Source organism: Drosophila bipectinata, chromosome 2R (assembly GCF_030179905.1).
Source record: "Drosophila bipectinata strain 14024-0381.07 chromosome 2R, DbipHiC1v2, whole genome shotgun sequence".
In the NCBI taxonomy this organism is placed as follows: domain Eukaryota; kingdom Metazoa; phylum Arthropoda; class Insecta; order Diptera; family Drosophilidae; genus Drosophila; species Drosophila bipectinata.
The window spans coordinates 8,032,174-8,044,722 of record NC_091737.1 but is presented as its reverse complement, the minus strand read 5'-3'; the positions used below and the strand labels follow the sequence as shown (position 1 = coordinate 8,044,722).

General features: G+C 43.7%; 3 protein-coding genes across 10 annotated transcripts; 1 reads left to right on the top strand and 2 right to left on the bottom strand.

Moving 5' to 3' along the window:
• The first annotated feature begins 234 nt into the window (after window positions 1–234).
• On the top strand, window positions 235–1,589 carry LOC108132051 (uncharacterized). Of its 6 annotated transcripts, none has more exons than XM_070279118.1 (6): window positions 235–339; window positions 401–463; window positions 537–787; window positions 848–998; window positions 1,059–1,232; window positions 1,294–1,581. In XM_070279118.1, exons 4-6 carry the CDS (start codon window positions 963–965, stop codon window positions 1,474–1,476), a joined length of 393 nt encoding a protein of 130 aa, XP_070135219.1. In that variant the 5' UTR covers window positions 235–339; window positions 401–463; window positions 537–787; window positions 848–962; the 3' UTR covers window positions 1,477–1,581. The 6 variants fall into 6 exon arrangements, with proteins under 6 accessions (XP_070135219.1, XP_070135220.1, XP_043066838.1 ...); XM_070279120.1 differs by having other exon boundaries at window positions 284–318; window positions 379–463; XM_070279119.1 differs by having other exon boundaries at window positions 401–787.
• Window positions 1,590–3,241: 1,652 nt separating this feature from the next.
• On the bottom strand, window positions 3,242–4,692 carry LOC108132149 (uncharacterized). Its single transcript, XM_070278267.1, has 2 exons — window positions 4,104–4,692; window positions 3,242–4,046 (listed from the first exon to the last, which is right to left on the bottom strand). The coding sequence occupies exons 1-2, from the start codon at window positions 4,478–4,480 to the stop codon at window positions 3,383–3,385; spliced, it is 1,041 nt and encodes a 346-aa protein (XP_070134368.1). The 5' UTR covers window positions 4,481–4,692; the 3' UTR covers window positions 3,242–3,382.
• Window positions 4,693–4,853: 161 nt separating this feature from the next.
• LOC108132148 (uncharacterized) lies at window positions 4,854–11,810 on the bottom strand. 3 transcript variants are annotated; one of them, XM_017251448.3, is made up of 10 exons: window positions 11,658–11,810; window positions 10,757–11,061; window positions 10,520–10,695; window positions 9,446–9,641; window positions 9,180–9,384; window positions 7,248–9,124; window positions 7,085–7,190; window positions 6,750–7,026; window positions 6,381–6,651; window positions 4,854–6,146 (listed from the first exon to the last, which is right to left on the bottom strand). In XM_017251448.3, the coding sequence occupies exons 2-10, from the start codon at window positions 10,938–10,940 to the stop codon at window positions 5,431–5,433; spliced, it is 4,008 nt and encodes a 1,335-aa protein (XP_017106937.2). In that variant the 5' UTR covers window positions 10,941–11,061; window positions 11,658–11,810; the 3' UTR covers window positions 4,854–5,430. The 3 variants fall into 3 exon arrangements, with proteins under 3 accessions (XP_017106937.2, XP_017106936.2, XP_017106939.2); XM_017251447.3 differs by having other exon boundaries at window positions 11,582–11,768; XM_017251450.3 differs by lacking the exon at window positions 11,658–11,810 and adding an exon at window positions 11,169–11,190.
• Between the last annotated feature and the right edge of the window lie 739 nt (window positions 11,811–12,549).

The window sequence follows — 12,549 nt, the reverse complement described above, 5'->3', positions numbered from 1 at the left end:
CGCCGAATGGAGACATGGGGGCAGCTAGAGTAACGCCCAAAATGGCCAAAATTAGTATAAAGATCTTCATTGTGGTTTGAGTTCCTAATCCAAATCGAATAAAACAAATGTCACCTGCCTTATATATTATTCCCTGCTCCAGTGTGAAAGAATCGATTTTGTTAAGCTTAAATTTTTATATTTCATGCTGTAACATTTTATTTAAATAAGTTTCATTACCGTTTTATTTCCTGTATAAGTTTCATTACAATATTATATTTATTTCCTGTAGTTATTGACGAGAAAAATTTGTACACCCATTAATTGTAGACTACAAGGGTATAGTATATTCATGCGAAAGTATGTAACAGGAGAGAAATCATCTCCGATCCCATAAAGTATACATTTTTCTTCTGATCAGCTACAACACCCGAGTCGAGAAGACCATGTCTGTCTGGAATCCGAAATTACAAGAGACACAATAGTAAGATTGAACCGAAAAACCGCATAATGTCCTATCCCCACATCATGTTATTAATTATGTTTCACCTACGCAGGTGCTTCTTCCTCACTAGGTGAAGGTTTCCCTATTGTATCTAGGCTTTAAAATTTGGTTGATATGGATCAGTTAATGCATGTTAATTTATTGTTTAACGTGTACTTGATTTAATGGATAAAAAATTATGCCATTAGGTTAAAAGTCGATCACCATTGGGGTCAATAAAAGTACCGTCGCGACGGTTTTGTTTTGAAAATGGCTGGTTTGTGGATGGTTTTGCTCGGGAACTGCCTCTTGTGGAGTCTTGTGGTACGTACTTTCAGGCAGGATAGCTCTGAAGTTATAGTAATTGTCCATCTATCCTTCAAGTCCGAGTGCCAGTTAGTGTACAAGATAACAAAATTAGGCTGAGCCCAACCCAAAGTTTGTGACGAATGTCACTTGTAAGTTGAAGCCTATTAATTGGCACAGGTCGGTGGTGAATATGTCATGTTTTTTGCGACAAAAACTCTATCCCACTGTAAGCTATTGGAATAGAACATTTCATCTATGGCTCTATCTAAGACGGTTTATTTGGTAGATTCAGATGCAAATTTTTAAGAAGGACTATACCAACCAGTTTAAGCCATTTCTGATCGACGTGAAGGTCAAATTTTGCGATGTGGTTCAAAAGAAAAGCTACTTCACCTACGGCGTTATCTTCTGGAAAATTATAAAAAAGTTTGCTGTAATAAAACACGTCTGCCCGTTCTATGTATGTCTATGGACGCTTCTTGTACTGCACGGCGAATATTGATTTAATTTTTGTTTTCAAGGAGGACTTATTAGTTCCGCAAGGCTACTTAGAAACCGAGCTATTACCACCATTTCCCAAAGGAGTTTTTCTATCTAGTCTCACATTTTGGAGCAATGCAACTATACCCGAAAATTGGGGCACAGTAAAGATCTCCATTGAAGCGAAGGATATGGTAAAGACCAAGAAGAATTCAGGATTATAGGAGATATTATATAATTACAAGTAAAAGCACTGCAATTTTTTAAATATTTTATATTATGTTCGTATTATAAGCACATTAACAATCGAAGCAAAAAAGTTCCTAAACCCTAAACATTTAATGGTGTGTGACCCCCAGAAGAATATTTTATTAAGCAATCGGAAAAAAATAAATGACCTTTGTTTAATATGGTACTTTTTTTATCTATAGATTATTTTGCTAAAATTAGGTTCTAAGTACTCATCATAAAATGTTTCTAGTGTTGAAATACTTACCGGGTTGAGAGTGGTGTCGAAGTACCCCAAACACGCTGTTGCTCATCTGGCAGGCAGCAAGGACAGAGGGGCACCGTTACGGCCATAACGAAGAAGGGCAGCCAGCAGACCACAAAGGTACCTGCGTTGATGGCCAGCGTCTTTGCGGCATTTCCTTCTCGCTTCACCCCCAGAGGGCAAGGGCGTGTCAAAAATGTGAAACAAACTTGAACTGTGTGGGTAGTGTAGGAATCTCCACGCCACATCTATAAGATCTAAGCTCTATGTTTTATAGTCTCTGAGATCCACGCGTTCATACGGACAGACGGACATGGCTATATCGACTCGGTTGTCGATGCTGATCAAGAATATGTGTATATACCTATGGGTTTGAAGAAGATTCCTTCTCTATCTTAAATACATTCACACGAATACAATATACCATTCAAGGGGTACCTACAAACGAAACGTGATTTTAATCGTTCAAGACCCAATTTTGTATAAAAATTGTTTTTCTACAAAGTGTATTGTTTTTAACTAGTATTCAGATGTTTGGTTTTAAAAAAGAGCTATATATATAATATAGTAAAAAAAACCTTAGCAACGAAATAAAATTGTTTGGATATCTTTATTCGTTATAATGTTATGCATTATTTTAAATTATTTTTTTAAATTTATTTTACCAAATGTTGGTTTTGTTTAAGTAACTAACGTCTCCAATTATTTATCAGGGTTGGGGGGAAACAAAGAAAACACATTATCCTTATATTTTGGTTTTATTTTGGAAGGAGAAGAAACATTGGGTTTTCTTGAATAACTTCTGCGATTGGGATAATGTGTCAATCATGATGTGATGATGTGAGGTGTCAATCAATGCGTATTAATAATTAGAATGTTATTAGATATTGTGTCTGTTGACACCAATTTCATTACTAACCTGAATTTAGTGAATCAAAGCCATGCCTCATTTACGCCAATTTCTTCCAAACTGATGGACTTTTGGCAAATGTTTTGATTATCTAATTAGAGCAGTACCTTTTGTTTTATACATGACTTATTCAGATAAGACGAACACAGAATATTTTTAATTCTGCGACTATCTATAATGTTTTCACGCGATAAGGTATAAGGATCTCCACCAATGGCGAATGGCGATAATAGCAATGTAATATTATATGATTGTATCTCTCGTACCAAATCTACCACAAATTTTTACTCTTAATGTTCTTAATGTTCATTCTTATAAATCTAAATGTTAAAAAAAATGCAAAATTATTATATGGTTTATAAAAGGAAGGGCATTTGGAAAGGGAGAGAATCAGGTATCATATAATCACAAAACTCGACTATAACCGTCCCTTCCTGTACAAGTCTGATCTTTCCAAGTTATTTGGGTTTCTGGCCTCTTAACTTCTTTTAAATTGTCGATAAGGATTCAATATTGATAGCAAAATTTATCAAGTCTAAAGATTATTTGAACTTAAAACCACAGTCTTATAAACCTTAGAAACCTGTAGGAATTAATGCAATATATTAATTATAATCCACAGCACCAGTACAAGCTATTAAACACTTATAATTTGAATGTTGTCCTCCATGGGACAGCAATTAATTTTGGGATGAAGCCTCTACTCTGGCTTCTGGAATTAATCACTTTAGTCGACGTCGTCGAAGAGACTCATCAGCTCCTGCTCCTTGCGCCTGATCCTCTCCTGGATGTTGGTCACCGATTCTGATTTGGGAATCTCCCCCGAGAAGAAGTCATCCATGGACTTAAACACGTTCTGGTACTGATTGTCGTACGTGGAATAGGTGATCGGTGGGGGCTTCTTGGGTGCCCGCTTGGTCACTGCATTGCGCTCGGAGAACTCTTTCAGCTCGTCCAGATGCAGTTCCTCGTCCTGCTCGTAAGGTGCAAACCTGCGCACCGTCTGCCGATCAAGCTTGGCCTTCGTCTCGCGCCGCTCGCGTTCGATCTGCTCCACCAAGCGCCTCGAAGGAGTCACCATCTTGACGGTGCCGACGAGAAGCTCGTGGTCTAGGATCTCCGCCTCGTTGGTTTGTACACCCGTCTCGAGCACATCCTGGACTGCCCCTTCGTTGTCCTCTGCCTCCCCCTCCCTCAATAGGGCCTCGTAGTCATCCAGGGACTTGGGTTCTTCGGCCACATTAAGTTTCTCCTTGCGCAGATTGGAGGTGTGGGTGCTGCCACCAGCTGGCCTGGTGGGCCACAAACGTTCCCGGGCAGCCTGCTTGGCCGCAGCGGACATCACCCGACGTTTGGGTGGCTTCGATGGAACAATGTCGTTGCTCTTGCCCCTGGAGAATTGGATTTAGGAAAGGTTCTATGAAGAGGATACAAAATAGTAGCCTTACCCGGTGGTAATGTTTCGTTCCAGCTGGGCATTCGGGTGAGTTCCTCGTTGCTGGCGATTGTTGGTGGCCCTCAGCGATGAGGCTATGGTGGGCTGGGCCAGTCGGTTGATGGGGTTACCTCCTGCAACGCCGCTGCTATTTCCAAGGCGGCGGCCTGTCTGCTTCCAAGCCGAGCCCGCCACGTCGACGGTTCCTCCATCGCCCCCTCCGCCGTGAACAGTTTTCCGTGTTCCCGTCGTGTGCGTCGATAGAGGTGCCGTTAACTTGGAACGCATTGTGACCCCCGCAGCGGTGGTGTTGGCCCTATTTCCATTGGGACCTCCACTGGCCCTGTTAGCCACTCCTCCTCGTCCGGCACTCCTGCCGATCGCTTGCATAGCGCCAAAGGGTATAGCAACGGTTATGTTAAGGCGAACTATGTTGCCGAATAGGTTTTGGTTACCAAAAAGTTTTATTTTCTTGATTGACGGATTTATACAATAATTTAAACAAATTTTACTCAAAATTAGTTTTGGTTTGCTAGTTGAACTGGCTAAAGGCACTGACGAAAGGTATATGCCTATGCCTGGGAGCTATTGAGTGTTCTCGCCCCGATAGAGGGATAGTTTCAAGTTTCGACCGACCTACTATACAGAAAACTTCATTTTAGTATACTTTTTTATTAATTGAATATATTTTTGAAATATTTGTTTGAATCGGAATACATATTGATTTTAAGTGGATAATAAAGTGAATAGATACAACATGGAGTGGTACTCAAAGCGTATATTTTTGGGTGATTATTCTCTTACAGGGTTATGGAACAGTTGCCGAACTCCAATATATGTTTTTGTCGGGAAACCGATCTTGTCTAGAGAAGGTTCCCCTGTCATATTATTATACTCTCTAAAATATCCAAAGACAAATCTTAAGATCCAAGGACCAATCGCTTAAAGTTTATGATTTTTATCATGAATTCTAGTTCTCCGGTATTGGGGGACTGGCTTTCATACCACGAATCAGAATCCCTGAGCAATAGCAACTGAAAAGTGTTCACTTTGAGACGTCCATGTCTATGCTCGAATCAATTACATTCGCAACTGACCGCCCAAGCGGAAGCTGCCGGTCAGAGGCACAGGGGTTAACCCTCTGTCCCGGCAGCTCCTGGTCACGTGGGCGCATCAAATGCGAATCTATTTGGTAAGGTGTTTTGCTGATTGGCGCATGGAGGATCGCAGATCGCACAAATGCCAACAGCAAAGTCAAAAAAAGGACGCCACAGCCACTTGTTATGCCAAGCGGCTGCATCGTCCTCATAGATTGGAGATTGTCTCCCCGGAAGCCGAAATTATGAAATGACACACTTCGACTTCTTCTCCTTGGGTGGCGGCGTTGGTTGCCGCGGAATAAACGATGACGGCCTGCCAAAGTTATTCCAGCTGCCGTGAGGCTCGTAGACCGGCGGCGGACGTCGGTACCCGTCGGGCAGGGGCCGCGTATTCTCGAACCTCGAACTGCCGGTGGGAATGTGACTGTAGGCAGTCGACCTGGTAGCTGTTACCTTCTGTGGCGTCAGTGGTGGAGCACTAGGTGCGTACGGCTCGCGACCGTAAGGCACTCCATTCAAATACCTCTCATTTTCCCGTCTGTAAGAAGTATCCCTTGGAGGTGGGTTTTCAACTGGCCGTGGAATAGTACGAGCCACTGGCACTGGCACTGGCACTGGACGTGATGCTGGAACAGCGGTACGTGGGGGAGCATGCACCGATCCAGCAGTTGCAGTATTAACCCGAGGAGTAGCACTCGTCGGTGATGGAGTAGCAAGTGCTACCGGTTTGGTGGCCACCTTGGAAATATGCTCCACCTTAAGATTCTTCAGTTGGTTCGTTACTGAACGAACTGCATCGGAATCGTGGTCCACATTTGGCACACTTGGTAACTCATCGAAGAGCTTCTCGACCTCAGACTTCTCGCTCGCCTTGACCTCCTTGCCCAGTTTGAGCAATTCCTCTTTGTTGTAGAAGTACCTGACCGCCTGGGCAGGATTCTTCTGGATGCTGGAAGCTGAATTGAAAGAACAAAGCTATGAACTGAGGGATCTATGAAGGCGGAACCCGCCAGAGAAACAACTGATCGGTGCCCCTACGGTAACAATTTTTGGAGTGCCGATTTATTTTTTAATGCCGAGTTCAGCAGGTTGAGTTTTTGGAATTTTGAATGAGCTTCAAATAAACTTTTTCTGACTGCAGACGATAATTGTTTCTCTGGAGGATTTGACTGGATGAATGGGTTTATTACTTCGTTTTAGGGTTTGCACCAAGCCGGACGCTGGCTGCTCTCCGACAGCTCCTCGAACGCCGCCCGGTGTACTTTTCGGAGGACTCTGCCCAGTCTGGCCGTTCTGCTTGCCAGGATTGTTTTCTTCGCGGTAGTACGGCACTCCCACCAGTGTTTTGCGGTCCCGGCACGTTTCAATGATTCGCCTGAAGACATGGTTTTGACTCAGAGTTCGGGGGTTTCCGATCAAAATGAGCAAGGACATCGGTCGAGACAGCAAAACATTAAGGCGCTGGGTAGGATAAATGCGAAATAGTTCATTAAAAGATTATAAGAAATGTTTGGGGAGTAAGTGTAGTTTGTCAAAACTTGTGTATTGTCCGAACTAACTCGATCATTGTCCAGAAATCCCAGCTTGGGTGTAAAGGATCGCACAAAGGACACGATGATAACTTGCTTCTCCTTTCCCTGGAACAACTCAACAGAGCCGCAGTCTATCTGGAACCAACTGCGCATATTCAGTTGCTCCTGGATGCGCTGGTACTGGTTCTTGTACGGCGAGATGATGCCGATATCCGTTTGTGCTATCTTCTCCCCGTTCAGCCCAAAGTACATGAGATCCTTGACGTAGTCCATGACAGCATCGATCTCCTTGTTGTTGCACAAGCTGTTTGGAAAATACTCCAATTAATGGGTATCCGATTTCTTGGAATGTAACCCCTTACCTCACGGAGCTCTTTGTGTTCATCACGGTGCCAAACACCGAATGGAACATGATGGGAAAGTCCGGATTCGGCATGTGGAACCAGTCTCTAAATTTGCAAACACTCTCTGCAATTGAAAATCACACATGTAAGGCAAGTTTTTAATGGAAAAGGAATTAATTACCCATTGCCGCCTTGGCCTTGAGCTTTCCATCATAGTAGAGATCACTGTAGAGAGACACGATCTCCGGATGGGATCGGAAGTTGCGGATGAGCCGCGTCTGCACGGCTACATTGTAGCTGCCGTCCTCCTTCACCTGGTAGCACTTCCTCTGTAGAAGTCGTTCGAATAGCGACAACGACAGACCCCATTGACTGGCGCGCTGCGACTGCAGCACTGGTCCCAGCTGCTTGTGGTCCCCGGAGAGGATCAGGCTGGTCGTGGGCGAAATGGTGCAGGTGATGCCCATCAGGGCTTCTGCCTCGGTACTGGCCGCCGCCTCGTCGACGAACACGTGCGAGAAAACATTACCCTTCGCGAATCCACCTGTGGACAACTTTCCCGCCAAACTAAGTGTGCACACCACGATGCGATACTGGTGCACAGCCTGCACGGCCGGATAAAAGTGCAATGCGTACATATTGGAGTACTCCAGCAGCATGTCGTCTATGTTGTCGATTCGCCGATCACAACTGGCGGCAAAGATGCGCGTTAGAGGCCGCGGTTGGCTCTCCGGAGCCTTGGCTATGGCCCGTAGCAGCCGCAGAGCAACTTCATCGCAAGCAGTGTTGGATCCAGCCAGCACGAGGATATGTGTTTCCGGGCGCTTCACATACAGCTGGTAGATGGCCTCGCAGATGGTGGCTGTCTTTCCGGTTCCTGGGGGTCCGAAAATGATGTACGGAGCTGGTAGTTTCTGCGATAGTGCTATTTCACGCACCGCCTGCAATTGTTCCGGGTTCCGGGAGATCTCCAAATTGTTGAGTTCTATGATTCCCGTTGGTCTCGGTTGGGGGGAAAGCTCGCCCGGAAACAGAATCCGTCGGACATCGGTGCTATTGGTCAGGGCCAACTGCTGGAGAGCTCGGTACTGGTAGCGCATTACCGCGCGTACAGGACGAAAGATCAGCGTGTAGGTGGTGTTATCCGGAAGCTGCCGCTCGCAAGTAATGTTCACACGCTGCGTGGAGACGCCCAGGATGCGGGCAAAGTAGACGCGAGGCTGCTTCTCCAACGGACCAAACTGGCCGTCGACTTTGCGAGCCCACTGAATGATGGAGTCGAAGTCCTTGAGAGCCAGCTCCATCACCAGATTGTTGCTCTCCAGCATCTGACGCACTCCCCCCGCGGTGCCCTGGGTGACGCGCTCGTTGATGATCAGAACATCGTCTCCGGGCGAGAGCACATCCTCGACACTCAAGTTGTTAGTGTTTAGCTGCATCTTCACCGAGAGCTCTCGGCCGAACTGGTGCAGTTCCATCTTGGTCTGCTTGAGTCCGAGATAGTGCTGCAGTCGCTCGATATCCTCCACCTGGAGCAGGGTGCGTAGCGTTCCGCTCAAGTTCTCCTGGGTGAGCTCTTTGCCGAGCTCGCAATAGTTGCGGTAGTGCTTGTCAAAGTCCGCCAGCCGGACCTGGGCATCCTCGTGCTTCAATGCCCGGAAAACTTGCGTGGGCGGATTGGACGGGGCGAGACCCTGGCTCTTGAAGGTCTCGTTGTTGGACAAGCGATACGGATTCACATTGAAGCTGGCCTTGGGCAGGGCCTCGGTGCGCATAAAGTGATGCTGCTCCACATAGCGCTTCCCTCCGCTGGTGAACCCGATCACGATGGGCATTTCCCGGAGAATCATGAAGACGTGCGAGTCCACGAAAAAGACCAGTTCTCCACTCTCGGACACCTTCATTGGCATCCGAGCGTTGTACACATAGTAGAACTGGCGTAACTGCACAATGACGAACTTCTCTACCACCAAGTCCTTATGGTTGGTCTTCATGGTGAAGCCAAAGTAGTGGCTATTGACGCATGTTTGGTATGAGAGCGTCACCATGGGGGTTGTGCTGTCCAGAGATGGAAGATGAGAGATCAGCGAGCCAACAGAGACTTAAAACTTACAGTTTTTCCATTTTTTTTAGAGACTTGAAGTCAGACTCATCTCCATGGTACTCCACATGCTCCTCGTACTTCTCAATCGTCTCGAAGTTCACCTGGCAAATGTAACAGCCGAAGGAGCTTAGCTCGAAGTTCGTCACTGCTTTCTGGACATGGGTCTTTTGATACTTCAACGGCATAGCCTCCGACTTCTGATCAAGAACATATTCTGGAAAAAACCACAGTACATTAGAACACGATGATGAGTCAAGATGGAGCATGAGATCCACCTTCGGTTATGGGGCGATTTCCTTCCGTAACAGCACCTGGAACGGGCACGGTGACCGATGCTCCTCGGTGCTTCTCATCGATGGCATTGAACTTCTCCTTTCGGAACTCCATCAATGCAAAGCTCTTGATGCGGTAGTTGGGGTTGCCCCGCGGCGTATTGATCAAAAAGTTTGTCCGATGCAACAGAGATCCAATCTGTGACGATCCAAGATAATGGTCAGTATCGGTTTCTATTATTACTAGCTTCATTATCGCTTCCGTTTGTGCAATATCTGGGTGTATGGTTAACAACCTGATACGGAGCAGTGTATTGTTTTAATTGCGAAAAAGCGAATAGGGGGAATCACATGACTCTACAGCACATGCAATGGTTGTCTTTGTTCTATTTAGATACATGGATGACTATAATCCGGACAACGGAATTTCCAAGATTAAAGGGATAAAGGGAATCACCCTTATTCCACCAACAGATGCTACTCTACCATGACTAGATCTCAACAACCAGATGATAATTACAGGTAATGCCCGTTTTTGGGACTTTATTTATAGTAATTATAAATATCGCAAAACTTATTTAATAAAAACGGTGAACTAATTTTTATTGCCGCAAGTGATGATAAGAAATACATATATGACGTGTGATCTTCAGAATCATATACATATAGTCGAATACTTTATAGCTTGGAAGTAGCTATAAGATATTAAAATAATAATTACTTTAATGTTTGGTTTATCCAAACCCCCAAATCCCGTAACATACACCTGCAAAATACCTACAAACATCTAGCTTTATGACTCATAAAGCCATTGACGAACCAGACGGAACTTAGTCGACGTCTATATGGCAATAATACAACAAAAATTGCAATACCGGCAAGCGAAAACGATGGTATTGGTGAGCATTGCTGATAATTTGTGGCGTCGACTGTTTGAAGCTCTCGCAAAAAAACAAAAAAAAAAAAAAACAATGCAAAACAATGTGTTCTATTCTCTTATCACCAGCTAAGAGGAAACGGATTAAACCACAGGGAGCTAAATCAGTTACATACCGTAACTATATCATGTATACTCACATTCCAGGCGCCTTGGGCTGAAAGCTGCAGGCGGATTTCTACACTGTTCGGCAAAGAGGCCAGGTAATGGGTGAAAAAGTTGCGTAGCTTATCCTTCTCCGCATACCACTCCCTTTGGGCAGAGATCACCTGCATTTTAGCCATTTCCAACAGAAAAGCTCCGATGAGCTCGCGCTCTGTCCAGAGATTCGGATGTAAGCCAGTCTCAAATATATGGATATTTTGTAACAAACTCACCCCAGGGCACAGGCGGCTTGCGAATGTTGTTTCCATTGGCAAATGGACTGTTTTGGGGAGTCTTCCCCAGCGACCCATTGGCTGCTGGCGGCGTCGCTGGCGGTGTCAAGATGCTGTCCGGCAGACTCGTTGGGGGGTTTTTGGCAGCAGCCGCGTTCTTTCTCTGGTTTTTGTTCTTCGTCATATCGGTTCAATGGTCTTTTGATTTGATTTTTTTTTTTCGTCTTTTTTTTAAGATTTTTCGTAGATTTATTGCACTTTTACAAAGTCAAGGTTTGATATTGTTAGGCAAGAGTTTCGAGTTTCTAGAATGCACAATCGTAATTAAATATTAGTTGTTTAACGTGAACACAAAGGCACAAATACACACACAAGGCGGTCGTGTAAAAAATTATCGGTAAATTATATATACATAGATATAGTATAGGGTACGGAATGAACTGCTCGCTGCGGCGGTCGGTCAAGCAATGAAGAGAACGATTTTATTTTAAGGTTTCGCCTGCATAGACGACTTCGGGTGCGCCGCGATTTCAAAGAAGACCGATCGAGTCCCGCTCGGTGAGGTCCATAGCATTTATCCAGAGATCTGGATGCACAATCTTACCTATTATCCGCAAGTTTCTCTCTCTCGGATAATGGATAAAAAATTTACACAAAACAAAGACCCTTGAAACTGAAAGCTTACGTGGTCTAAGCGATCTTTTTCAATGAGGGCCCTGAGGACCTGGGCTGAAAGGAGTTCCAGGAATCAAAAATGAACAATGCAAGAAATTATTCTGCAGCTTTCTACTTGAATTGGCAAACCGCAGCCGCTTCCATACTTACATACAGATAACTAGAATTTTACGTGTTTTTTTAATGGTTTAAGCCTTATAGCTGGGCGCGGTTTTTTATGCCTAACCTTTTAAAAATTATATTTTCCTGTGTGTGTGCGTCTGTTTTTGTTTTGAAATTTTTGTGGCGTGTAACACTTTTTTACAAAATTGAACTAAGTATAACAAATGCCTGACTTAAAATTCGTGGAAAGTACCAATATTGAAGTTCGTTTTAGTTTGTTCAGTGTTACCAGGTCTCTACAAGTGATCGTGAGTCTCGTATTGACTCAAGATCAGTATAAAAAAAATACTGCCCTCTTTTACCGGTTTGTTGAGCTTTTATAATTTTTAATTTTAAAAATACTCACTTTTATATTATGAATATTTTAAAAAGAAATAAAAATTTAAATTGGAAAAACATTAGATTAAATGGAAAAAAATATCCTTATACTTTTTAAAGGAAAACAAAAAAGAAAATATCATATTCTTATGATGGCCCATCCTCATGAGAATTATAAAACCAGTTATAAAATTATAAAACAAATTTCTTAGTATACAAAATTAAAAAAAAGTCCCAAGGTTATATCTTTGACTTTGGAATACCAAAGTTGGGAAATTCCGACCGTTCAGGTATATGGGATATGGGACTTTGGGATATAGTCGGAATCATTAGGATCGACATTTTGTAGGTCGGATCAGTTGGCCAAAAGTATAATCTGAGAGTTCCAACCATCTATCTCCAAAAACACGAAAGTAAGGTCATTTCCAATCGCTGAGTTATATAGCCGGCCGATCTTTATGAAATTCGGTACATCGTATTATTTTGGTCAAAATATAATCCATAGAAAATCGCAAATCGAGGTGATGCTGATAAAGAATATATATACTTTAATAGAAGATGTCTCCTTGAATGCGTTGCACCCTTTAGACCACAATCATAATACCTTCTACAAGTTTATAAATATTTTTTTTTTTTTT